This window comes from Notothenia rossii, assembly GCF_949606895.1.
Source record: "Notothenia rossii genome assembly, chromosome: 2".
Taxonomy (NCBI): domain Eukaryota; kingdom Metazoa; phylum Chordata; class Actinopteri; order Perciformes; family Nototheniidae; genus Notothenia; species Notothenia rossii.
Window position 1 is genome coordinate 27433717 of NC_136904.1, and position 27106 is coordinate 27460822.

General features: G+C 40.2%; 2 protein-coding genes across 5 annotated transcripts in view; both read left to right on the forward strand.

Annotated features, from left to right (window-relative positions):
* Positions 1-5430, forward strand: part of trip4 (thyroid hormone receptor interactor 4) — a 75006-nt gene extending 69576 nt beyond the window's left edge. The window contains exon 13 of the mRNA XM_079666952.1: positions 5063-5430. Coding sequence (XP_079523078.1) covers positions 5063-5127 — 65 coding nt within the window. The 3' untranslated portion in view covers positions 5128-5430. The remainder of the gene's footprint in view (positions 1-5062) is intronic.
* Positions 5431-12796: 7366 nt separating this feature from the next.
* The window catches only part of znf609b (zinc finger protein 609b), an 81991-nt gene continuing 67681 nt past the window's right edge, over positions 12797-27106 (forward strand). Inside the window, exon 1 of one of the 4 annotated variants that reach the window (XM_079663741.1) lies at positions 12797-13464. The gene's annotated coding sequence lies outside the window, so the exon portion shown is untranslated. The remainder of the gene's footprint in view (positions 13465-27106) is intronic. The other 3 variants (XM_079663740.1, XM_079663743.1, XM_079663742.1) reach the window with 3 other exon arrangements.

A 27106-nucleotide genomic window follows, 5' to 3' on the forward strand; every position in this document is an offset into this window, starting at 1 on the left:
GCTATGTAATAAAAGATACAAAATTCAGCCTTTTTATTCTTCAGTGCGTAGGCAGTTACTCTCCCTGAAAGAGAAACAGCCACCAGCCAATTATTCTCATGATTATTACTGCAAGGAAGCGGACGGGCCTGCATGTTATTGATGTCAGGCAGGATGTCAATGGACCTCTATTTCAGTCTAATAAATGCTCTTTGCTCTACTGCCCCTGGCTTTTCAAGGGATTGTGAGAGTGCGCTTTCCATCAGCGATGAGCTGTTTTCTCCATTTATGTGTAACGGGAATAGTATGCATGCAGTCATATTTGTGAATATGTGAGAAGGCTATCCAAGTGAAGTGCAAGTATAAGCGTCTGTGTTGCTCAGCGTGTGTTCAGGAGTGTGTTTTACAGTCTTGATGATGGAGCGCCAGCCTCTGCAGACAACCTGTGCTTATTTTATGGCCTCCTCCCCAGCTGCAGCATGTGGGCAATAAACCTTTCTCTAGCAATCTCCAAACAGTGCAGCAATCAATGGGAAATTATCTCAGCCAATCGATTGGTCAGCCTTTCTATTTCTCCCTCTCTCTACCTCTCCTATCTGTATCCCCTTCTCCCACCACCCCCTCCCTCTCCTCATCCCTTCTGTCTCATTTTTGCTGTCTCCCTGTTTTTTCCACCCACTCCTCCTTTTACTTGTGTTCCCTCCAGCTCTCTTCGCTCTACTCTGAAATGCGACAGCTCAGCAGCTCCAGAGCCATTAACAAAAGTCGCCTTCAACCAAGGAATATGTAACATTGCTGGGTTGACTTTCTTGGCAAATATAATGAGTCTGACTTGTTCATACAACCAGAAAATACCCTCTCTGACAGAAGTGACAACAAGCCCCACTTACTCTCTGTTGTTATTTCGCCATTCTTCATGCAAGGATTTATTTTTAATAAGTTGAAAAGATTGCCTAAAGAACCCTCAGTGTACCTTTCACACATGTAGCGCACAACAGGAGAGCATCTGTGTAGGAGGTATTCCCACTTTTTGGAAATACTGTGTTTCGTTTCATTGAGGGGTGGTGGCTATGTACAGAATGCAGGGGGCAAATCGTGTAGTGTGTTATTCCAAGGTCACGAAGCCGGCAAGTCAAGTCTTTTTGCAGTTCCTTGAGTTTGTCTTACTATTTTGGACCTTTCAACAACTCCAACATCTAGTTGTCTCTCCAGTTTGACATTTTTGTTGACATGTATGTTTAAATCTTCTTCCCGATATTTGTTATCTTCTGGTTATAGGCCACTCACTTGGGATAAATCTCCCAGACGATGAGACACTTTATTCACACATGGGCTCAATCAGACATCATACAGGCTTGGAAAACATCCCTTCCAATATTCAGATACGCTCAAAATGCCCCCCCCCCCCCCCCAATATATAGCCTAAAAATATAATTGCTATTCTATGATTTTTTAATTTTTTTAAATTTTTGGTCCCCCCCCAATGTTGACTCCATGGTTACGGCCTTGGCGTGTTCACATGAAGCTCCTCTGGGTAATGTCTGGATCATTTTAGGGTTGAACTGCATGTGTAACCGAGGCTTGAGTCCAATATTAGAATCAGCTTTATTGGCTAAGTCTGTGGCTAAGTCATACAAGGAAATTGACTTTCGATGTATGCTACATTCACAGAAATAGACAGAACTGCTAAGAAGAAACAACATAAAGCTGCACAGGGAAAACAGAACATTTGGCTCTTTGGTGACCACATTTATATCAAAGGGCTAGTTCCCAACTCCAGTTTCCTGCTGCTCAAAGAAGCTTTTTTGCTTGTTTTGTTTTTCTAGTACAAACAGTTTTGGTTCTTTCTCCCTTCTCACAGCCAGTTTTTGCCACACTAGATAGTTTTTTTGAGTGAAAAGGCCAATAACTTAGTAGCAAATAGACAGCGTTAGCAACTCGCTGGTAAACACAGTGGAGTATTTAGCAGCTAAAGACCCAAATATTTCCCTCAGGAGTTGGAGACCCGTGAATATTGAACATACATGTGCCAGGTGGTAATGACTTTGAATAAATGCTAATGTTGCTCCATTTCTCCTGGAAGTGCAAATAGGTAACTAGTTAACACATGTAAAAGGTATTTACTGTATATGTCAGTGTGTGTTTTACAGCTTGTACCTAGCTCCTAGGTGGCCCGAAGAATAATGAATGGATGATACCATAGTTGTACCACAGGATATGTATGCAACTAAAAATGTTGGTAAATCTGCACATGGAGCTAACCGTGCAGTACGTTTGATTAAAAAAATTCCGGAGTGTTTGTTTTGACCTATCCCTTATAAGTTTGTTTTCATATTTGCTCTTCCACATTCGTAAAAACATAAACTACAAGCGCCAATTTTCTGTATAATAACTGACACACTCTCACGCCCAACACAAACAATGAATCAAGAATGAAGCATTTCTGCCATGGTGGATTTATTAAAAACTATCTTGGATAACCATTTGGCAGCTTTCTGCTAAATTCCAGAGGTGTCCACGCCTCAGCAGCACTCGCTCCTGGCGTAGCACACTGACACTGACAGGCATTCAGACAGGCTTGGAAATGGTGAGCAAACAGCACTTCTCCTAAACAACTTGTTTATGCTGCTACTACCCACAGTCAGCCATAAACGTGACAACATGAAAATAAAGGACAAGTGACAACCACTGCCCCTGCCTGTGCCTTTTGTTTCACCCCAGCCCCTCCAAGCTACTGTCATGGTTTACCAAGCAGGAGGCACTCTTATTATTTGCCTTGCCGTTAAAGACAGGCAATTGTTATTAAAACCAACCAAGGTTGTTCTGCAAAGAGAATCAGTGGAAACAGAGGAATGTGATTGTATTAAAGGTGAAAGGTGTCAGATAAAGTCTGTTAGGGGGTCAGCTCCGGTCAGTATCTGCAGGGGGTTTGTTTACACACCATGGCTACAAGCATTTATATAAATAGCAACTTGATCAAATCCCTCTTTAAGATTCCCAGCTGTTATCATCTTTGTAAGCATTCTCATCTGTGCTTCACATTGAATCCATGAGCAATAAATTATAACCGTGGAGATTCTCACAACAATGGAGGCTTCTGTTTTACAGCCTGTAAATGACAGTCGGCTAATCAGCAAGTTCCTGCAGGACAGGTGCTGATAACAGGCTGAGCTGCAAAATCCAAACAAAGTGATTAATGAAAGAATCCTTGACTGTTACATTCTTGGTAAACCAAGAAACATGCACAGACATTTACATTCCCTGGATGCATCAGTGGAGCACACTGAGAAACGATTTCATTGTTACTACTGAAAGGGCTTTTTATATGCTGCTTTTCTTTGGTTTGTCTTTTTGCTCGAGTTCTGGCTGTTTTTGCAGATCATTTTGATAAAGGTGTCCCACAAGGATCAATAATAGGCCCCCTTGTATTTTTTGCAAAATGAATAATAATGATTTTCAAACTGAATAATGCATTATCCGTTTAATGCCGACCATACCATTTTGTATATTTGAACAATGCCAGACAAGGTTTATTCTTGCGAGGCTTGTTTATGATTTTCACAAGTGCACATAGTTTTGATGTTACTCCAATCCATACTCTATGACTAGATACATTACATAAGTATAGGAACTTGGTTAGATTACAAAACCCACAAAAACTCAGATTGAAAACATTGTCCAAAATTTCAAATCTAAATTTAATTTAAACAATGTGTTATCTTTTTAAACCAAACAAAAACACAACACAATACAGTTAACTATAAAGAGATTCCATTTACCACAGTTGCATTCAATTGATTAATCAAGACAGCTATCACACACACAACACTGTCACATATGAGATGGCCATCACAGACTGTGTTTTTATTTGAACAGCTGTGCTATCTGCTGAGATGCATAATGTAATAGATGGGCTCAAGGTGAACAACTAAGGCCCCGGCCCCACGAGGACGATAACGGTCGTTTCCGTTACCGTTTTGTGTCATATAGACCATTTGTAAACTTCACACTGAATTCAGATTATTTATCTTTCTCTCGATATGGACATAAACGCGAGTGAAGTCTAATCTGACAGGACGGAGACACGCAGCTCTGCTCACCTGCAGCTCCTCCCGCTGTGATGCAGCGGTGAACGGAGCAAAACACACACTTCAAGTCAGATCATCACCCTTAGCTATTTTAATTACCTCTCAAACTACCTAAACTAGTTATAAATATGTTTATTTTTACTGTCGGCCGGGTCACTCATTACTGGATCAGCTGCTGCTTGAGACAGACACTGACGCTGAAAGAAAAGAGGGAGGAAAAAGAGAGGCTCCGTGTATTTTATTATTATATTATATAGAGTCGTTATTCATTTGTTTTAAAGCTCAATAAATAACAAAGACCTTTGACCGGCACTTTTATAATTTTGTCCGGAAGATTTCAACTTCAATACACGTTGACTGACGAAAAACTCTGCCCGGTTCTCTGTCTATTGCGTGTGGACGGAAGCCTTTTTTGCGTTTGCGTTTGCGTTTTACCGTTATCGTCCTCGTGTGGCCGGGGCCTAAGATACCAGATAGCACAAGTGATCAGCAGTAAAAGCTCCATCAAACAATCAACAGCAAAAATAGGTAGGGACAATATTTCCCTCAGTGACTTCAAAGTTCTTACTTTGAAATTCTGCGTATTGATATTTTTAAATATGGAATATGTGACTGTTTAAATAGTTAATTCTGTTTATAAAATGTATTTTTGTTGATTGTAGAAGACTTAAAAACATTCTTTGTAGCTGAGTATTCTCTTTTTGCTCACTAACAGTATATATTACAGTACATCTACAGTATATAAATGAATAAAGACACCTTATTTCACTGCTAACCAAAGTTATGTTCTAATTGCTTTTAGAAGTGGAGTAAAAGGTCAGATACGCCTTTTACTACCTCATCATAGCCTCTCTCTCCTCTGTCTATCCGAGGCCGCCTCTAATCAGCTGGCCTTGAGCTCTCAGAAAGGTCACTGTCCCTTTGATGGGGTTTTGATTCATCCTTTCCTCTTTTCTCCCCTCCCACACTTCCCTTTCACCCCCTTTCCCTCACAGGGAAGCTGGAGAGCCAGTACCACCAGGGTGCCAAGAAGGGGCTGGTCCCATCGGCCGCAGACTGACGTCAGAGGAGAGGCAGAGGAGGAAAAACAGTCTGATCTCACAGGAACGTGGCATAGATGTTTTCCAAGAATGGCTCCATTCCCCACTAGGTTGTCCTGACATTTATCAGAGTTATCAATGCTGACATATTATTATTATTATCAGCTCTACACCTGTTGTTAATCAATGGCATTTGACATTTACATAAGGCATATTGCTTAAACGTATGCAGAACATAGACATGTAATAATTGGGAAACATTTCTACTATCTTCTTTATCTCTGTTTCATTTTCTGCAGAAATAAAATAGAAAAATCCTTTGGTTTCATTTGGTGCTTCTCTTATTCCAATTAAAATATTGTTTGCCAAAAAACAGCTTAGACATAGATGGCATGTTTTACGAAAATGTTCTGCCAAAATCTACTGGTATCTCTAGGCTCAAATGACAAACTAGATATTTCTTTATTTTGTTGTAAATCGTTCATCATGATACATTTTATTTTTAGTCAAGAACCAAAAAAGCACAAGAGAAATGCTGTCCCTGTCACAGGCCTGTCGTTACCCTTCTCACACCTCAGGCCACATTTAGACCGACAATAGAGTGGTGTTAAACAACACAGCCTCCTCATTCATTTCAATGGGAACATTTTATTGGCACTGCAGGGGGGCATGACGCAGACAAATCCTGCTAAAACAATGTAGGGTCGTCAAGTGTTCTTACTGGTTCATCATCGGAACCCAACTTCACGCAGCAACACATTGTTAAGACCAATAAAATACATGCATATGCACTTTCAATATCTTTTAGTGTGTAAATGTTAGTATTTTGCTCATTACATTAATAACATTGCAAGCATTGAGCAGGGGGACAAAATAGTTGTTGCGATTATACATTTTCTTTTTTAAAATCCTGCCTTAAGGGAATTAACAATCTTAGATTTGTTGACATATTATTCAAACTGGACTTCATGAATAGCATTTATCTACTTGTAGCGTCATGCTGAGGGAAATATGTGGGTTCTTTGGAACCAGACAAAATGAAACCATTAGAAGTATCAAAATGTGTGTTAACTACGTTGAAAATCTCAAAAGACTATAACTTTTAATGGATTTAAAAAAATGAATCCTCACTTCACAACTTTAAATGGATTAAAAAAATTAAACGTCACTTTAAAAGTTAAAATTAATTTTGATAAATGAACCTTTTGTCACTATGTTTTGGGCGATACAAGTTTTAATATCTCCATAGATATTAATAGTGGCAATTTAAGACCCCCTCAGCCATTACTCCCACTCTTGTTTGTTAGTCACAAAGATGCTTCACATGATTGTACATCACAAGTGTTGTATCAAGTTAAGTTACAGTATTAAGATAAGAAATCCTTGAGGATTACCTCAGATTTTCCGCACTGTTCACTCTTATTGTAAAAGCGTTCCCCCACTCTCTGTTGAGACTTGAGACCAACAGAATGAGGCTTTTACAGAATTAAACTCAGGTCTTGGATGAATTATTAACATAACAATATAAAAATAGTTTGTATGACTCATTCGGCATTGGCTTTTTAAAACTGTCAGGTTTCATGGTCGACTAGTTAATCATGCTAGCAAAGATGCCAAGTTTTTAGTAAACCCCATTCTCTTCTTGAACATGCACCAATTACAAGCTCTGAAACAATTCATTTAGATTTCTTAAAGCTCTTTTATGCTTCATTTTCAAGTAAACACAGATTTCTGACACCTTTATCATGAATGATGTCCCTCTGGTTCGAGTGCTGTTGTGACAGGCTCGGATTGATAGTCTTCCAGTGTAATGTATTTCTGTATTTCAACATGTTACCTGTCCTTGCATTGCTGCGTGTTTATTTCCTTTCAAATGCGTTGAGGGGCTCCTTTGACTAAGCTGTTTCTAGCCTGAAGGCGTATTTCACTGTGGTTTGAAAAGCATAGCATGAATCACCAGCACAAACACACACCCATCCCAAGTTGTTATGTTTTTCCTGTGCCTGGCATTGTAATTTGCCGTTGATTAGATTTACTCTTGTTTGAGTTGCAGATTAGCTACAACTCTGTGCTCCACTCCATTCAGCATGAGAACGCATAATTGCACCATCCCTCCCAGTAATCTCCCTCCCAGAGTATGTAAGAGGTCTCTTTTGTACGTTTCTCCATAGAAGGTGGGATTTTTCTTCTTAAGAATTTACTAAATTCATCCCCCAGTGATTCAGTGATGACAGCTCCTGGCCCTGTGGGTGGCCTCTCTTCTGTCTCCCTGATCAGGGGCACTTCCCGTGGACGAGAACAGACATCCCAAGTTCACATAAACAAGGGCTCTGTGCTGTCATGCTGAACAATTAGGCACATGCAGTTTTTACTAAGCCTCTTTAGATAAACCATAAGATCATGTGCTGTTGGTTTTTCATGTGTTGTACTTGTGTGGAAGAAATGTTGTAGGTGACCTATTTAAATGTGAAAACAGCCATGTTGTCTGAGCTTCAGGGAGTTGCAGCTTAGCATAGAACTGGAAATGTGTAAACAGAGAAAGCATGTTAATTTGATGCTGGTAGCAGGATTTTTTTACCTTTGAATAGAGCCGGGCTGGAATTGTACCCGTTTTGTTTTTCTATTTTTTGTTCTCATTATGCTAAGATAAGATAACCGTCCGCTAGCTATAGCTTGATTTTCAATGTAATTGGTGTCAATCTTCCCCTCTAACTTTCCACCAGAACGTGAATAGGAGAGTTTTCCAAAGTATGTAACGTTTGCTTTAAATCCAACCATCTATCAGTGGTGTTTCTATGTTGGATCAGTGTGCCTGAGGCTTTTTCTGCTGCTTCACTAACCATCCAGCCTGCTGTTAATGATGCTGGTGGAGAGACAAATCAGAACGGATGAAGGAATGTAGGCCTAAAAAGCAGGGCGTCATCTAATATTGAGAACCAGTAAGAGCTTCAGCTGAAATCCCTATCTCTAGCCAACATTTTCATCCAGTTAGCCAAGGTTTTAAAATTAAAATAGACATAAAAAAAAGGTAACCTTGTTCATCATCTGGGCAGAAAAAGATACCCAGCTGAATCTCCTGATTGAAATGAAATGCAATTGACTCCAGTCCAGCAGTGTGCCCTCCTCACCATCAAGCCAAGTTTCCAGTTGTAGAAGCAGCAGGACCTTTGTGTGCTTGCTGAGAGGCTGATTGGACTGGGGGCGCAGGTCCCATCCCCCCCTCCCCACAGGCCTGGAAGAGGAATTAGGCTTGAAGGCACTTTAGAAGAGGTGGCGGCAGGCTGGGGAACAATACAACCTGGGAACAGCTTGGGTCTCATCCATCTCATAATGTGTCAGTGAACCTGTCGAGCTGGGTGATGTACAAAGGGAATATTCAGAAAAAGGATATAGTGGCTGATTGAAGACAATTTGACAGCAGAAGACGATGTATTGAAATCATCACAATAGTCACTCATCACCTTAACAGCATCACAGGACATTACACACACAGTTTATAACAGTTTTTTACCAAGCCAACAGAAACTACTGTAGCTGCCTTCAAGTCAAACTTGTGGTTACAGCATGTGTAGTTGTTTATAGGATGTGATTTAGTTGTGAGAACAACACTGCTAAACATTGGCAATATTAATGTTAATGTTGTCGTAAAGAAACCAACAAAGTTAACAATTTAGCAATGTAGCCAGTGGTTATCGTAATGCATGAAAGCAAAAATGATAAAGAAAAAAAAAAATTATGTTGGAAATATAGACATTTTCCTCGGTCTTATTATAATATGTTAAAGAAAAACTCTATAACAGAAAATGTGCTATGGCCTACCTCTTTCTTTCTTTTTTTAGCAAAACATTAGCAAACGCGTCACAACTCTTGAACTTGGGGCTCTTACATCAAGAGGGGGGCACACAGTATATACATTTTCATTTGAAGCCAGCATAAAGTCAGGGCTTTGAGGAACTGTAATGATCTGTAATGTATCTAAGTTAATTTCATAGCTGGAGCCCATAGCCTGTTAGCTTAGCACAACGATTGGAAACAGTTCAAAGTTAGCCTGGCTTTGCCGTCTTTGGTTTTTGTACCGATTTGGTGGTAAGTCGATTATTTTTGCATTTGGTTGAGCCAGGCTAGCTGATTCCAGCTATCCATAGCTTTATATTTAGCAGCCAAACTTGAGTCATATAAATCTTCTCGTAGATTTATTCGCAAGAGAGAACCATAGCTCAACCAGTCGGTACACAGCCTGTGTGAATCATATGATTGCCTGATCGGATACCTTTATCTAGGAACTATGTTTTATAGAGTAGCTAGATAGAGCAGAATGCCTTTGTGCCGTCTCCAGAGTGTCATGGCTCGTCAGCTTTGGTTATTCCAGAGGAACGATGGGGGCCCCATCTGAGGAGGGGAAGCACATGAACCTTTGAAAGCTTTCATCCCTCAAGGCAAGTGAGTGAAATACAGAGAGAGATCTAAGAAGTGAGTGTCTGTATGTGTTCTCTCTCCCAAGAGCTACGACCTGTTTGCCCTTGAAGGGGTTGGAAACAGTCACTGTTAAAGTCTATCCCATAAATTACCTTTTATACAAATGACTGTGATCAAATGTCTTTAAAGCTGCACAGTGACTGAGTCCAGACTGACTTTTTAAAAGGCTTCTGGCTTGACAAGAAAATGACTGTTAGTCCTCAAAGGAAGAGCAGATGCATAAATCCCATTAAAGATGGATTTCCCATAACAAATGGCTTTCACTCACTTCCATTTCTAAAGATCCACTGATAAGTGATCAATTTAGTCCGGGGCCTTTTGACCCTGCTGGATGAAATGGTACCTATAACAACACAACTGTAGTAGAGGATAAGAAAGTACCATAGAAACACCAAGTAAAATAATAGCATCTCAAAACTCAAGACACTCCTGCCCACAGGAAAGCTCCCCAGCAGGACGTCTCTACAGCTTCTCAGAGCTGCTTAACACATGGTGCCACACAGAAGACAGTTCACATGATATTCAGTCTTCAGCCTTTCCTCTCACAAGGGCTAAATCTCTGAGTAGAGTGATTTGTCAAGCATTAGTCTCTTGAATATGTAAAATAGTCCCTTCCAGGCTTCTGTTTTCTTAGGAGTAGGCACTGTAACAGATACATAACATGATTACTCTGGATTAACTATTAGCATATTCCTATATGAAAGACAATAAATACAGTCCTGGTTTTGCCAAAGGCTTACAAAATACGTTCTTATTTTTGTAGTGATATGACAGATAAAGATATATTTGACAACATTTAAATTTGGAGAGACAACAAAACAACTTAGTCAGAAAAAAAACGTAACGGCATCCTTTTAACAGTAAATATGTATTTCTAGATCAGTTACATTAAAACATGCAAGTGTTCATGGCTCTGCTAGATATATGTTTTCTGTTTGAATAATTGGGTCAAATCGTCAGTTTGTCCCAATTAAGAAGGAGTAAAACAAATGTAATTACTGATATTCTTGATCCCATTTTCGGACAACGGAAAGATGATCATGCTTGAAAAACGACATAATACATTTGAATGTCATGGGGTATTCAAGAGTCAAATATTTTTGCCCAGAATTAGTCTGGGAACAAGATACTTCTTATGATTTTGAATCAAAATTAATCTCCTCAGCAAAATGTATCCTGTATTACTTGATTGTAGTTCATTGTTTATTAATTCTTGGCTCTTGGCTAATCTCATGTTTACAAAAAATGTTGTGAGGCTAAGCTCAATGCATGTTGTTGTCTACATGACTCCCATCCATTAAGCAGTAGACAACCTTCACTGGTGTTTGCGTGGCCAACATCAAACCACAGGGGAAACAAACAAACATGTGACTTCTCTCCATCACCTTTTAAAATATCCTAGACTATGGCTGTGTATTTTTTTATTTAGGACACTGAGAATTTCGACATTTATAGATATTCCGTTCAAAGCCTAAAAAGGTCATTCTTGTGGTGGCACTTTAGGAAAAATCACGGGATAAACAAGCTCATTAAACTTGATCCTTTGGGGAACAAGAATGTTTTCTCCAAATTTCAGGGCAACATATTTTCATGCCGATGTAATGCAGAAGAAAAAGCATAGTCCTTCTGCCATGTCAATGTGCAGAATGGAAATTAATTGGGTCATGGTGAATACTATCATTAAAATATAATTATAGTTCTACATTACTGTATCTTGTTTTATCATGTGTCATTGTAATAGTAATTGTTGGTTTATCTAGATTTGTAATATGCGAATATCTGTCAGTTGAGAAAGATCTTACATTTTAACATGTGCTAAAGAGTACGTCTCTTTTAGATGTGTTTCAAGGCTTTACAGTTTCTTTTATAGAGCAATGGAAAGATGATCACAGGAATAAAGCCAGCCCTGTGTGATTCCACATGACTGGCTGATTAGCCCTTTTTCTTACTGATGGAAAACACATGGCGTCCACACAGCTTGTTCATTTCAGGGTTTTTAGTCGGTGCAACGCTAAGCAGCGAGAGCCCTTTGGTTTTGTAGAGTCAGCCATGAAGGGCAGTCATCATCAGAAATGTGTCCCTGCAGTCCCCACTCTGCCACTGACTGTTATTTAGCTTTCCAATGGAGGCTGGCTGTTCCCTTGGGAAGCCATGAGTGTGCCTGCCAGCAGGAATGCATTGGAAGCAATAGAGGAAGATGGAGGATGGATGGAGGAGGGTGAGTACCTGCTGCTGCTGCTTTTCCCCTCTGTGTGAAAATGAGTCCATTAATTCAGCCCCCCTCCCCCCCGCTTCCCCCCTCCAGCCCTCCCTGTGCCTGTTGTCTCTGTTTGTTAGCGAGATGATTCCTTCTGTCATGTCAAAGGCAACATTATCATATTCTTGTTGCCTGGGAAACCAGCATCGCCGAGAGAGACAACGACTTAAAGCCTTCATGGTGTTTGAAGCTGGTAAACATGAAAGGTTATCCGTAGAGTTGAAATCCTAACATATATGAAAGAGTCTTATTGTGAGGAAGCTTTTCATTTTCCGGCTCGCTGTTCTCAGAGATATCCCCTTTTTGTTTGTTTGTGAAAAGATTCAGTTAAGTGAAATTAAAACATGGCTTATAGTCGCAGAGGTAATGTCCGATTGGCCCTGAAGCATTAAGTGTTAACCTCAGTATTGTTTTCTTTTGTGTGAGTATTAAAAGTGCTCACATTCAACAAGATGCCCATTTGATGAACATGACTGCCTTGAAGGTTTCTTTTAGTGTGTTGGTCAGGATTATGTTCTTATTTAAATTATATTAATGGCTACTAATATAAACAATATTTTAGTTGCTGGATACTTCTATCATTATTAATCTCGGTATAACTAAAATCCTGGCTGACCAGCTGGCTGTAATATATTTTAAGCTGGATGTACTATAAATAAATCTACTACTGTACGTACAATTTTGAAATTGTTATACTTTACTTAGTACAGTATGTTCATTGTATGCTAGGTTCTACTACTTTTAAGAGTGAACTATTGTACATGTAGTCCATTACATTTATTTGACACTTATAGTTAGACTAGTTTTAACAATAGATGCTTAAATGATCTGCTCATAACATTGATGCAGTACTATAATACTTTTTGACTCATTAGCTATCTTAATTTCGCACCATGGCAAATAGCATTAACATGTGCTTACATTTAATTTTTGAACTGATTATAATAAAACATACAATTCTACTTCTGAGGGAAATGTTTTTCTTCTTTTACTGAAATAAAAGATCTGAGAACCAGTAGACTAGGTGTTGGGTATTCCTCTGAAACAACCAGATATAATCCCAGTCCGTTCAGCGTGGGGACTCCAGCTCCGGGTCTTCCCCCGGTGCTCCGTGCAGGGTGCTGCTGACAGTCCGGTCCGACCAGAGCTCCTCCTCCTGGGTTTCCTCCCCGCTCCCGCTGCTGCTGGTTGGTTACATTGGTTACATTGTATCAGTTCCCACACGAAGAACCACCACGGCACTCATCCAGAAACGGTGAATACGGAGGAATTAACCTGGATGGGAAAACTACTCTCTGTGGGATTAATTGCCTGAAGGTCGCGGGAGAGGACCGGACTTGTGTCGGACTTGAGGCGGCACAGATAAAAATGCCCTCAGGACTCGGGTTGTTTTCGATGAGGACGGTATCTCGAAGTGTGATGGCAGAAGTCCAGTGAATCGCTGGCCTCCCCTCCTCTCTTGTGTTGGATGTCTTGGGGAGTGCGCTGCCACTGGTTTCTGGTGCTTAAGATTTTTATTTATTAAGAGGCGTTATTATAATACCCCGTCTGATTTGTTCCCTTTATGGAGTGCACACCACCATGGACAGACCAGGGTTTGGAATAGGAGTGGCTAGCTAAGTCGGTAAGTTACTACATTTCTCTCTCATTGTTGATAGTGCTACGACTCGTTAGCCACTTAACGCTAGCCTTGCGTGCAAAGCAAGCTGGCTAGCCTTACACCCTATAGCCAACACAGCATGCAGCAGCAGGCAAGCTAGCCAAGCCTGACTGCACTCTGAGCTCATTGTTTCACTCTGCCAGCTAGCGTACTACTAGACTACCTCATTACACCAGGCTAAGTTAGCTTTGTTAGCTTCTTGAAGTTCAACTAACGTGTAAACTTGTCACCAAGTAACGTTAAAACATCAACATACTAAAGCTGCTGCTATTTAACGTATATGGGTAACTTTGTCACGCTCAGCTCAGGTTACGATTATCAATTTTTCTTTAAAACACTTGCCTGTCTAAATTAACAATTTAGATTTTAAGTGATATGTTGGGTTACCAAATGTTGTGAGGAAACCTTAGTTGTACAGAGTTGAGGCAGCAGATTCCACCAGTGTAGTGTCTACAGTGTTTCCCAAGCTGTGCACTGACGACCCCAGGGTATCCGTCAGATCTCAAGATAAACACCAAATGAAACAATTCTCACTCTTGAGGTTTAACACAATGTGAGGATTTGTTTAAGGCTGACTATTTGAACTGTACACTTCCCCTGCTGGTGCCATTATAACAACGATTTCCTACACTTCTGAAACAGGTTTTATACAAAACAAAGTATTTTCCAATGGGGGCATGATCTCATTAAAATGGTGGATTGTGGTTTAATGCATTTGTTACCCTTCGCTCAGGATAGCTACGATTATTTTTGTTGGCTCCTGCTGTTCGGGCTGTCCCATCCCCCTAAAGTGAGTCATTCAATTAAAGCATTATTATTTTTTACAAGACCATTAAGGGCTAACCCTGTGGTCTGCACTGCTCAACAGAGTATGTCAGAACATCATCAATGTCTGGCCAAGTAGTCTGCATCTAAATATTCTGAATTTCTCATATTTTCTCAATTGTTATTTACAAAACATGAAGGAAACGTTTTTTATTTATTTAAAAAATACTGTTTGTGCAATCTATCCTGTGACGAGCTAGTTGCTTTTCTCTCTGACCAATCAGTGTTCTGCAGTGTTTTTACGTCACCATTGTATTGTCAGGTATCAGGTACTAACCCATATGGAAAACCCAAAGAAGAGTGAGCCGAGATGCAATGGAATGTAGAGCCATACAATGCAACGGAAAGGCTCAATAAAACAACATTAGAGCTGGCACACTGTTAAAGAGCAACTTGCAGGTTAGAGACACCAGTGAAAAAATGTGTAGGAAAATGATGAATACACTAGATTTTCCTAAAAATATACAGAAATATACACTACAGTGACATCTGGCGTCGTTTTAGTAAGACATTTTCACTTCCGCATAAAAAAGCCTCGGCACGTGACCTCCCGCCTGTGACGTAACATGGGGGAGAGCGGCCGGTCTAACAAATGAATAAACATGGATCACAATGCTAGTTTTGACACAGAAGAGGTTGAAAATATATATTCGAATGCATGTGATTATAATTATGAGACTGCTAGGCGTCCAAGAGACCAGGAGCAGCCAAGGATTGGAAAAAATAACGGCCATCGGAGAGAAATGGAGCTTTGGTGTGTGGAGAACCAGTGGGAGAACAGAGCAGCTGTCTTGGTGAGTAACCGGCGTTAGCATGTTAGCTAACGTCAGTCACATCACAACATTGTAAAGAAGTTAACAATCATATATCAGGCTATAACTAAAGTATTATTGATAATATAGTAACGTTACTGGCAGGACTGTTGATACTGATCCATAACAGAAACTAATGCGCAAGTATCAGCCGTATCTCGCGTTACCTAATGCAACTCCACACTATGGTGCTGACCGGAGGGGAGAGCTGATATTTGACGATCTGGCGAAGAAAGGTTGTGGAGCAACCGTTGATATGTCGTTATAAATGGCTTGATGGAAAGCAGTTGTGTAGTCGGGGAGGGTGCACAGCTGATTGCAGCAGGTGAGTGGAGGTTGAGCCGGGAGCCAGGAGTGACATCCACCACGCCCACACAAACAACACAGACAGGGGGAAACAAACAAACACAAAGGAGACGGCTGGAGCAGTACAGCCACCACACCGTTACCTAATGCAACTCCACACTATGTCTTACGGTGCCGTGTACCGGAGGGGAGAGAGAGAGAGCAGCGAAGTGGGGGAGAGAGATGTAATACGGTTTCTTGATAAAGCTGTGGAGACGGAGTATGTGCTGCAGGGAGGTGGATGCACAACGCAGCCAGGAACGAACGCTAGCTCCGTTCCTTTTCCCGTGAGGGAAATTGTGGACTCGATGTCCTGACAGGCTTGAGTTTGTGCATCCTGCACAAACAAAAGCTCACCATGATTACAAATGGTGAAATGCAATGTAAAATTACCAAAAAAATACCAGCTCACTAAATCACAACCGCTCAAACCAACTAAAAACTACTACCGTGGATTGGGCAGAGAACGAGTCCGAGAAAGTTAACTCCCCCATGTGACGTAATATGACGCGTTTGACGTATGACGTTTAAAAAAAAAAAGCAGTTTTTAGTAGCAGAGCTCAAAACGGCTCCTTTTCCTCTGAATTCCTGCCCTTCTGTCTTGTAAAACATATCAAATTCTGCATTAACATTTTTAATTGTAATTTTCAGGGAAGGTTAAGCATAAATGTAGTAAAAAAAAAAAACCTGCAAGTTGCTCTTTAAGGTCAGCCCAAACTAATGTTAGACTGGGCTTTTGTTGTTGCTAACTTTGAGACTTACATCCTTAACTTTAATAAAGAAGAAAGGTCTAAGGCACTCTTCTGGAAAAAATGCTAAAAACCTTAATTGAAATATCAATATTATAGTGAATTTTTTCCACTAAATCACAAAATGAGACAACATGGAAGCACCCTAGTTGAGGCAAAAAATAAGGTAGATAACAATATTTTGTTTGGTTTTATGAATAACCAAAATATCGGTAGTGGCCCCAAATATCAACTATGTTTTGGGTATAGCCTACGACCCACCAACGTTTTTGCTACCTTTGTCCACAAAGGAAGAGGATATCTGCCATAACCTGTATTTTATGTAACCGTTTGTTTAAACGGGTTGCTGACATGCTTAATCACCTGCTATTAATGCTATTTGTTCAGATGCATTTGAATATTTGGCAATGGAACATTGTACTTGTCCCTAAGGCGCTTTAAACATTTCTAGCTTAGATGCAGCTAATTTTAAATATCAGTTTGGCAGCTCCATTGTCCGGGTGTGACAATAACTGTGAGGTGGTCACACTGATAAAGGAAACCTTAACGTACAAGCAAGAGATAAAACCCTCTACACACAACCATGGAAATGGCTGTGCCATTAATCCACTTAGTAACAGTGAGTCATGCAATAGACATGGCTTATTAACACCATGCATTTATTTAGAATTTTGGAAGTTTTAAGCCTACCATCCAGTAAGCTAGCAGCATATATCGTTTTTAAATATTTCTAAGTCACAGAGGTCTAAAGGTAGCAGCAGCTAGTTCTCTTGTGTAGCCTTGGTACACTGGAGCAGCCATTGTAGTAAGTCTTGGTAGTTGAGTATGATTTCAGGTGTCAAACAGGAAGTAATGTCACACACTCAGGAACTCAAAAACACTAAATTATACGTGTGGGTCTCTTACCATTAAAGTGATTCAGTGGACATTTCACTCCAGCCTGCCACAAAAGGCTATTTTGGTCCAGGGGGCAGCCAGAAAATCAACATGACTAGTGCTACTGTAATTTGTAAGCTGTGACTATAAATGATTCACGCCTTTCACTTAGCCTGTAAGAGTGTTTGGTCAGTATTGATTTATTACTGACTCTTTTTGAATTGATTTTATACATTTTAAGGGGGTGTTATGTTGAGACCTATTATTACTTATTCTTCTCTTGTTCTAGTCATAATGAAATCAATACCAGAGATAGTAATAAACCACTTTCAAGCCCGGAGGATGTCACGTTGCCTTGGATTTGTTCCTATGATTGAACAAAATGTAGCTGGCAAAATACTTACAGGCACACTGGTGTAATATAATTGCAATACTTCTTCAGAGCAAACATGTTCATTTGTGGTTTTCTTACAAGAAAACTTTAGAAGCAGCTCACCGCGAGGCAAAAGCTGTTACTGCTTCCATTCGAGCTGACTAGCTTTCAAAGGCAATTCCTTTCCATCTGATTATCCTTGTTTCTTTGTAGTAATTTGTAGGGATGCTCCGATCGGCCGCCGATCGATATCGGCCGATATTCACTCTCTGCCGATCGATGGGTGCTTTCTATAAATGCCCATTGGGAGAGCCGATCACATGACGTAAAATAGATGACACTTTTCTCTGTGCGCGACAAAACAAGCTCGCCAAAATGGCTTCACCAGTCTGGCAGTATTTTAAGGTGTCCCAAAAAGACAGTAATAGAGCGGCATGCAACGTGTGTGAAGCAGAAATCCTGCAGCTCCGCCTGCTGTGACGGACTGGTGAGCGGAGCAAAACACACACTAAGAGTTAGACCTAACACACTTAGCTATTTTATCTACCTCTGGAACAAGCTAAACTAGTTATCAATATGTTTTATTATTCACTGTCGGGTCACTCATTACTGGATCAGTGAGCTGTATGAGATACTCACAGGCTGTCAGGAGAGAGACAGAGGAAAAGAGAGAGGCTCCCGTTATTTCTCCCGTGTTATTATCCAAAGTTAATATAAACTTGAATAATGTACTTCATTTGAATTTAATAATTATGTTTGTTGTTTGTGGAAGCGCCAGTGAATGAGAGCCATTACATGAGTTTTAAACATCACTTTAAATGGAAGATCCCCATAGCCCACTCCATCGGTATCGGCCGACACTGATTCCGGCGATCGGCCCCAAAATTGGCGATCGGAGCATCCCTAGTAATTTGTTCCAATCATTGTATGGGTGTTAGGAGCCTTGTTGTAGCACATCAGACTTATTTTGTACAATCTGACAGGCCCATCAAATGAAAGTAAACGGGACATTTCACGCTTGAGGTTAGCACGAGAGCACTTGAAGGACAACTATTACCGTATTCACCAGTTTAATTTTTTTGATAACTGAGTTGCTGCAACGTGTCCTTTTTCAATGGGGGAGCGGAAACCACTGTGGCTTTCACTCAAATGTGTTTCGCTTTACTATAATGAAGAATCGTCTCAAAACAGTGAAAGTTTTGTGTTGTGCTCCTTTTGACCAGCCTTTCATCGTTTCCAAAATCGGTTCCACATCACGCTGCATATCAAAGACAGTGCGGAAGTAAACAATTTAAGAATGTTTGGTTAGAGTTCCAGGGCATCAGATTAGGCCAGGACAAGGGGATTATGTTGGCTTTGTAAGGCTCCCATCATCTCATGGCCTCACACCAGCTGATGGAAAAGTAAGACAGGATTTGAGCCCATGTCCCTCGAATGTAGTAATTTGAAGGCTTTTTAGGCACCTTAAAAGCACCCAAATGAGGTAATTTACTTAGGAGAATGTATGCCAACATATGCACTTATCTTGGTTTTTACTTAAAACACTTGCTAAATGAGAAGTGTATGCACTTTTAATTCCCTTAGTGCAGTGGTGAGTCCATATTAAGCCCCGTAATGTAGTTAGTGTCATTAGAAAGGTTGAGATGAGATAGAGCTGCTTGTATAGCTTAGAAAATTGTACAGTGTTTCCCCCAAGTTGAGATTTATAATGATAGGTTTTTACTTGTTCAAGCCCTTGTCGAAAACGGCAACATCTAAAAATTGAGTCTGCTGAGAAAAATAATTACATATATGACCTTATTTTCAGATGAAGGTCTGTAATTGTAAAGGCAAATCAATTAATGTACACCTGTGCAATATGTAATGTAGCAGACTTTAGACGGCATTTAACATGCAGACCTTTTTCAAAAAGAATAATAATACAACAAACACGTTTTGGGTAGTTAAAGTTTTTCTCCTTTTTATTGTAAAGAATATAACCGGCAATTTCAGCCTTACCATTCCAATGCAGTATTTGAGTTTTCCTACAGCTGCATATTGCACACATAGCTTCAAGTAGATCTACATTAAAACAACATGTTTGAACAGATGAATATAATTAGAGATACAAATCCTGTACAAAGCTTTCCTGTAATGGGTGAAGAGTTTCGTATTGTGCTCTAAAGTGTTTTTTATATTATCCGTTGTGAGAGTAGTGTGATCTGGAGCTGTTGTGGGTGGAAGGTATGAATAGCGTTTGGATCTCTCTTATTCCTGATGGTTCAAATGCAGCTTTCAGCTAACAGCAGTGCTTAAGAGGCTTTTGAGAAATATTAAATGGTTGGAATGGAAACAACAGCTCACTTAACTTGCAGACCGACACCTTCTCTGTAAACATCATTAATTAAAACTGCTGGTTGCCGTTTTATTTGCTCATTTTCAAACACCAAAACATAGAAGTGTTTTTTTCTGACAGCTTGTGGCTTGCTTTGAGATGCAATGGATTAGAGTAAACAAATGTTCTGAATTATATCTGCGTTCCTACAAACTGAATTCATTTATACTGTGCCTTACGTGCTAAGTTGAAATACAATCTGCTTAACAATACAATGTAAACTAGGGATGCTCCAATCGCCAATTTTGGGGCCGATCGCCGGAATCAATATCGGCCGATACCAATCCGATGGAGTGGGCTATGGGGATCGTCCATTTAAAGTGATATTTAAAACTCATTTAATGGGGCTCATTCACTGGCGCTTCCACAAACAACAACAAACATAATTATTACATTCAAATGAAGTACATTATTCAAGTTTATATTAACTTTGGATAATAACACGGGAGAAATAACGGGAGCCTCTCTCTTTTCCTCTCTCTCCCTCCTGACAGCATGTCAGTATCTCATGCTGCTCACTGATCCAGTAATGAGTGACCCGACAGTGAAGAATAAACATATTGATAATAATAACTAGCTGGCTCCAGAGGTAGATAAAATAGCTAATTGTGTTAGGTCTAACTCTTAGTGTGTGTTTTGCTCCGCTCACCGGTCCGTCACAGCGGGCGGAGCTGCAGGATTTCTGCTTCACACACGTTGCATACCGCTATTTTATTGTCATTTTCGGACACCTTAAAATACTGCCAGACTGGCGAGCTTGTTTTGCCGTGAACAGAGAAAAGTGTCATGTATTTCACGTCATCATTTTACGTCATGCGATCGGCTCTCGCGATCGGCATTTTTAGAGAGCACCGATCGATCGGCAGAGAGTGAGTATCGGCCGATCGATCGACGGCCGATCGATCGGAGCATCCCTAATGTAAACACAACAAAACAATGAACTGTTGTTATTTTAGAACTTCACCGCCTTTATTTCCTGAAACTACAATTTGTAAAGTCGAGTGGATCTGACATTTGTCATTCGATCTGCAAAGTTGCACCATGGGTCAAGGAAAATGCAACTCTGTTTTAGTTTTTACAGCATTGAGTGGATTTCTCACTAGCAATTTGCCAATTACAGTATAAAAGAGCACACTTTGAATGCTTGTTGCATAGTTGCTGCTGTGCCAGACTGGTGATCCATCTTTTCCTGGGACGCGAGCCCGGGTTACACTCAACTCTCCCCCACACAAGCTATAAAGATATTGTCAGCTTTTGTGGCGCAGCAGCAGTCTTGAGAGCTACAAAAATGCTGTCTCATTTGCCTTCGCTTTGAAATATCCTCCTCTGTGTTCTTAGAAAGGAAAGCCACAGAACATTATGAGTCAATTCAAGCCACATTTGATAGGTTCCAATTTATTTTCGTGTTGTTGCTGTAATAACAAAGCCCTGTCAGACTGCATTAGTATGTTAAACACACAATTGCTTTCAGTACTGTCTCTCATGAATCCACTCATAAACAACATGACCTCGTTAATCACTCTCGCTTCACTTGCTCCTGACACTGGTGATCTTTTCACTGCAAGTCACACATGGCAATTTTCCATTCAGCAATTGTTCAGAGGATAATATGACTTGGTGTTGTGATATTTTCTATCTGTTTTACACTTGAAAACCTAATCTGTTCACAGAAAGCTGTGCTGTCACTAAAATGTGTGAAGATGCACTTTTTAGTTGATTATCTTGGAGCAAGAGAGGTCCGTGAAGACAAGATGTGTGGGAATTCCTCAGAGCTACATCAATACTTGAACATGGTGGAAGCGGGGGTTTCTAAGACACTGTTCCCATTGCTATTTTACTGTATATCTGCTTTCCTCTGTGTGGGCTGATTGATTGTGGCTAAATGATCATCACAATTATTTTTGATTAATATTGAAATTACAATTATATAACACAATACTTTGTCCTTCTACTAAAGGTACAGCATGTGTTTTATTGCACGTTCACATTTAAATTAACAATGCACTGATTTAACTTCTTTGTGCAGAAGTTTGCCTAATGTGAATATATTGGCCCTAAAGTCTTTACCTGAATTCAGTACATTTGTCTTTTGCTTGTCTGTTCTTTGTTGTGAATAACACTTCTGCTCTGAAAGTAGCCACACAATTTAGGAACGTTTTCTATCAGCGGAGAACACGTTTTATACGTCTATCACATTCTGTTATGATAGTTTAATTGTAGGAAGCCTAATTTGTGATGATTTATTGATATCGGTTTATTACCAACATAGTTTAAGTATTCGGTATCACCTCACCTCCTGAGCTCTCATTTTCACTGACATGTTATATCCATTTTGGTTTAAAACATATTCCCATCAAAGCAGCTTCAGTTTATAGACCACTGAAGTCTTGTATTTTCAGGCTCACTGTGATCATGTTCAGTTCCTTTTGCTGAGCATGGCTAAGTAATTAACTGGGATTACAGGCTTTAGTTGTTTGATCCTCCAGAACATATCAATATCATGGGGATAGTTTATTGGGCAATATGTTGTCAGCTGTTCTGGAAACAATTGGAAACTACTGGAAGTTTTTCAAAACTGGTTCACATCTGCGTTATCAGTTACAAGAAATCCCCACTAGATCTAGCAATTTTGGTGAGTTTTGGCGCGCAGTTACAGTTGTAGAAGAGCCCTCAAGGTTAGACAGTAATGGTTGGCTAGTTGCCCTCTGCAACTACAATAGGTCGTGTGTCAACCATTTTGTGTAGTCTGGTTGCTGCTTTGCGTAACCAACACACTGGTTCCTTGTCCTTGGCATGAAATCCAGAACCTAGGCAAACAAAAGTGCTACTCTTTGTTTGGAAATATTTTCAAACACCGACACTGAACTCATTTTTTTACAATAGGAAAGTTCAATTAATCTGACATGGTGACGGTACAAATATTCCCTTATTCAGACAGTAAATGCATGTCCTTTTGTTAAGGGACATCAATCTGAAAACACAAATTCAACATGTGAATCTCAAGAGTAGGTATCATAAAAAAAAAACTTGAAATGTGCTGTTAATGAAAAAACAAGCTAATAAAGCAGCACGTCTGTCCTCAGGCTCTTTCAGTAACACAGTAATGCCTCTCTAAGATTACACGTGTATCTGCAGGCAATGTACATAGTTTTTATATTTGCTGCAACGCCTGCCGTGACTATGAATATCACAAAAATATTTTTGCGTGGACATTTCTCTTGGCATTCAGAGAAGCAATCTTGTGGCTTTAACATCAGTTGACTGTATTGTAAAGTATGGGCGTGTTAACGTTTTACTGGACAGCTTCAGGCAGATTTATGCCCCCGAGTCGAGATGTTATGGTTTCTATGTGCGGGGCAACAGAGGCTACATGGAGACCTCAAGAATTGTAATTGGACAGCTTTGTATTTTTTGTAATTTCTCCTACATTATTTCCACTCACGGTAGTATTTGTTGATATGGAAGACAACCGGGAGCAGGTTGAAAAAACACCAAGTAATCCTCCTCAGTAATGTTGTACATTTTGTGAAATTGCAAAGCCATTTCCACCAAGATCCTTCTTACGGCTATCAGCTCTGTCTACAACAGGAGAATGCATAAAGGCAAACTGCAATTACTTTGGGTGTGTAATAAATGCACGACAAGGCCTGATAATGTACAACACATCCATCTAGTGAGGGAGGAGTGTCACGATGTTCAACGGGTTGAATCCTACGCTGAACTATAAGTCAGTCTCAGAGCCGTGGGCATCTGCAGGAGCAATGAAACACCTCGACAGAGAAGCATAAATGTAGGTTTACTGTTATTAGTAGTAAAGTGAAATATTGAGATCCTCCAAGCTGTGAATACATCAGACTTAATCTGAATGTGTAGTATGGCACAGCTGAAAGAGAGCACTTTTGCCTCTGTGAATGTTTGTCTTGGGTTTCACTTGTACAATACTGTAATCTGCCAAAGAAAATAGATTACATGCTGACGTGAATGGGAGAGTATGATGTTTGACAGTTTACCGGTTTGCTTTGCATTTTAATTTGGCAGCCGCTATAAAAGAAGATTGATGATCATGGAGGAAAAAAAAGCAGACGGGCATCTAGAATAGCAGAGGTAGATGGATAACTGAAGGAAATTGGAAATATTTACAAATATTTACAACCTGCCGAAAAAGCAAGCAAACCTGTGCTCTTTTAGTTTTCATGTTGACTGAGCATTTGAGCTCTCACTTACCTGACTTGCATTTTTGAAAGGTGGATGCACATGTGACCACGGCATTTCCAGATGGACACACGAATACGGAATTGTGAATTTCGCACGAAGATGGCCCTGAACTTGGCCAACAGCCAAGCAACAGCCGAAGCAAGTATGATGCCACACGATGGCCCCCGTACTAGGGATGCCAGCGATTATTTGATTATTCGAATATTCGTTACAGTCTCCATAATTGAAAATTATTTTTTAAAATTCGATTTTATTTATATATTTTTGTATTATTATTTATGTTTTTCATTTTTTTCCTGGCTTAGTTTCAACCAAAATATAGACTAATGCTAATAATAGTAATAGTATTAATAATTGTAAATGGCCATTGGTCACACCACCAGTTTGTTTTACTGTAAACTTGGAGGAAGCCAGCTGCGCAGGCTGTGCAGACTGCTGCACTCTGCGAGGCCTGCGCTGCGCTGCTACACACCGCCCCCGCCCCCCACCCCACCTCTCCGTCACACGTGCGATTGATTTATTGGTGATATACAGAACAGTGAGAACAACACAACTAAAGATGAACAAAGCGGTGCGTTCAAAGAAGAGTTCCTCGTGGAACTACTTCGAACTGACAAGTATAAATGAAAATGTTTTTTCTCTCCCGCGGGGGGGGGGGGGTGGGCGGCAGGCATACTTTGTATTTAAACATACACTTTATTCTTTACTTTCTCGTCTTTGTATAGATTAGAAGATATTACTTATCTCCGTAATGTTGTTTCCATAGCAACAACAACTTCCTGTCAACAGCGTAAACACGCCTTCAAAAATAAAAGTAAGTAAGTAAGTAAAAGTTTATTTCTAAAGCACCCCTCCCAGCACGAATGCACAGAGTGCTGTACAAAATATAGCAGTCAAAACAATTAGGACAATATGGCACTAAGGCATAATAATAACAAAACATAACATGACAGGAAAATAGAATAAAAACTTAAAAACAATATACAAACATGAAACCAAGTGCAAGAGAACCAGTGATCGACAGTGACAGGACAGTGACGTGATGAACGGCCTAAGACTGCTCAAACGCCTGCTTAAATAAGTGCGTCTTTAGGTGTCCCTTGAACAGGTTGAGGGAGGGAGCCTAAAAGCATAAATTAACCTAAATTACATTTAAGACATACAACTGCAACGAAAGTAACAAAAACAATGTAATATCCTTTTCAGTTTCACAGAACACAAATTGGGTTATTTACATAATATGTTTACATGATTTTGTTGTGAAATAAATGCAATCTCGATGTCATCGTACTATAATACGATGGCTACACAACGGCATTGTGAGGGCTTCACGTAGTCATGTTGCCTTCCTAAGACAATCGGGCAGCTTCTTGTTTCCTTCGTATTGTCTTCACCGGTGATCAGACGAAGATGACACGATTTGACAAGATGCCCTCACGAGTGCCTTACGAAGGGCAAAATGGACACGCAAATTCAGCACGAAAATGAACCTTTGCAAGGTCCTTCGGCAATTTTTTGGCATGCCAAAGATTTTGCCACCGCTCACGAAGTTGCTGCCGGAGCCTGAGAAACTCTACCGGCGCTCATACGATAGCTTAAGATGCCCTCACGAATGGCCCAATGTTGTTACGACCAGAGCCGAATTTGAACATTTCCTTTATCGTGTGTCCATCTGGAGTCAATTTCGGGACAGTGTGACAGGGGCTTAAATGGATGACCCATGAATGGATCCTGGTAGCAGAAAGGCTGTTTTTATCCTTTACCTTTATAGGAGATTAAGTGAACTGGAACGTGGGATTGAACATTGGTTAAAGGCAGTGGCTAGCCGTCAGGGCCCTCTAGACCAGGGATGGGCAAATGGCAGCCCGGGGGCCGCACGCGGACCCCACCTCCTCTTTTTGCGGCCCTCAGATTAATTTATAAACAACATAATTAATTAAAAAATATATATTTTTAATTGTTTTACTTAGTACTGATACCGTCCACTAGACTCCTAGTTACGTCGCGAGCTGCGTACATGATTTTGTTCGGCATCCAAATACTGCAAAATAATCTGACACACGTTTGTGTGTATTGTGTTTGTTTCCCGGAAAACACTCACAAGAGACACCGGCTTTTGTTATGCCTGCTGTGACGTTAAGTTGCCTCTTGTAATTATGCCTTTACAAGCTTAAAAGTTGCATTTATCATCTAAATTTGGCGAAGCAAGTTTAATATTCTAAAAACCAAGACTTAGTTTATTTGAAATCAGATGAAAACAAACTGTCACGGACCCTGCCGTGTTATCTATGATTACTATACGCTTTTCATTCATATTTTCAGCGGGAGGGAGGGGAAGCGACGCTGAGGAACAGCAGAGTGCGGGTTGACAGGTGTCTGTGTTGACATTCCCCTTATTGTGCATCATCAGAGACAGGCTACAAGTGTCTTAGCTAGGTTCAAGTTAGACAACTAATGTCTGGGTTAGTGTTCATGACTTCATGTTTATGTCATCTTAATGGTTAATCTTAATGCACACACATTTTCCGTGCTTTCCAATAGTTTAAAATAGTTTTATTCCACTGTTAAATAACCTGTTCAATACAAACATGCCACTTGTAAAAATTAAATAACATTTCTGTGAACTGATATTTGTTTAGTGAGCTTATCAGAGGATGTTCCCTGAAAGATTGTAAAATATCAATGAAGATGTCAGACTTAAAGGAGACCTATCATGCTATATTTGAATAATATATTGTAGGGCCATACCTATATAAGGTATATTTATACGTTTTCTTTTTCAAAATACCAAACGGATCATGCATTTTAGCCATGCCTTATTTCGCTCTATTTTGCTCTCCTCCACCCTGTCTTTGAATGCGCTGCAGCTGACCACGCCCCCCTGCAAAGGATGGGGCCGAATAACAAGCTTCATGTTACCATGCTGTTACCATGCCACGGCAACCTCTCATTCCCCTGATAGGTGGAGAGATGGCCATATAGGCGGAGCTCCTCGTCACTGACGTCAGACTATTTTCAAATCTGTATCAGTCTGTAT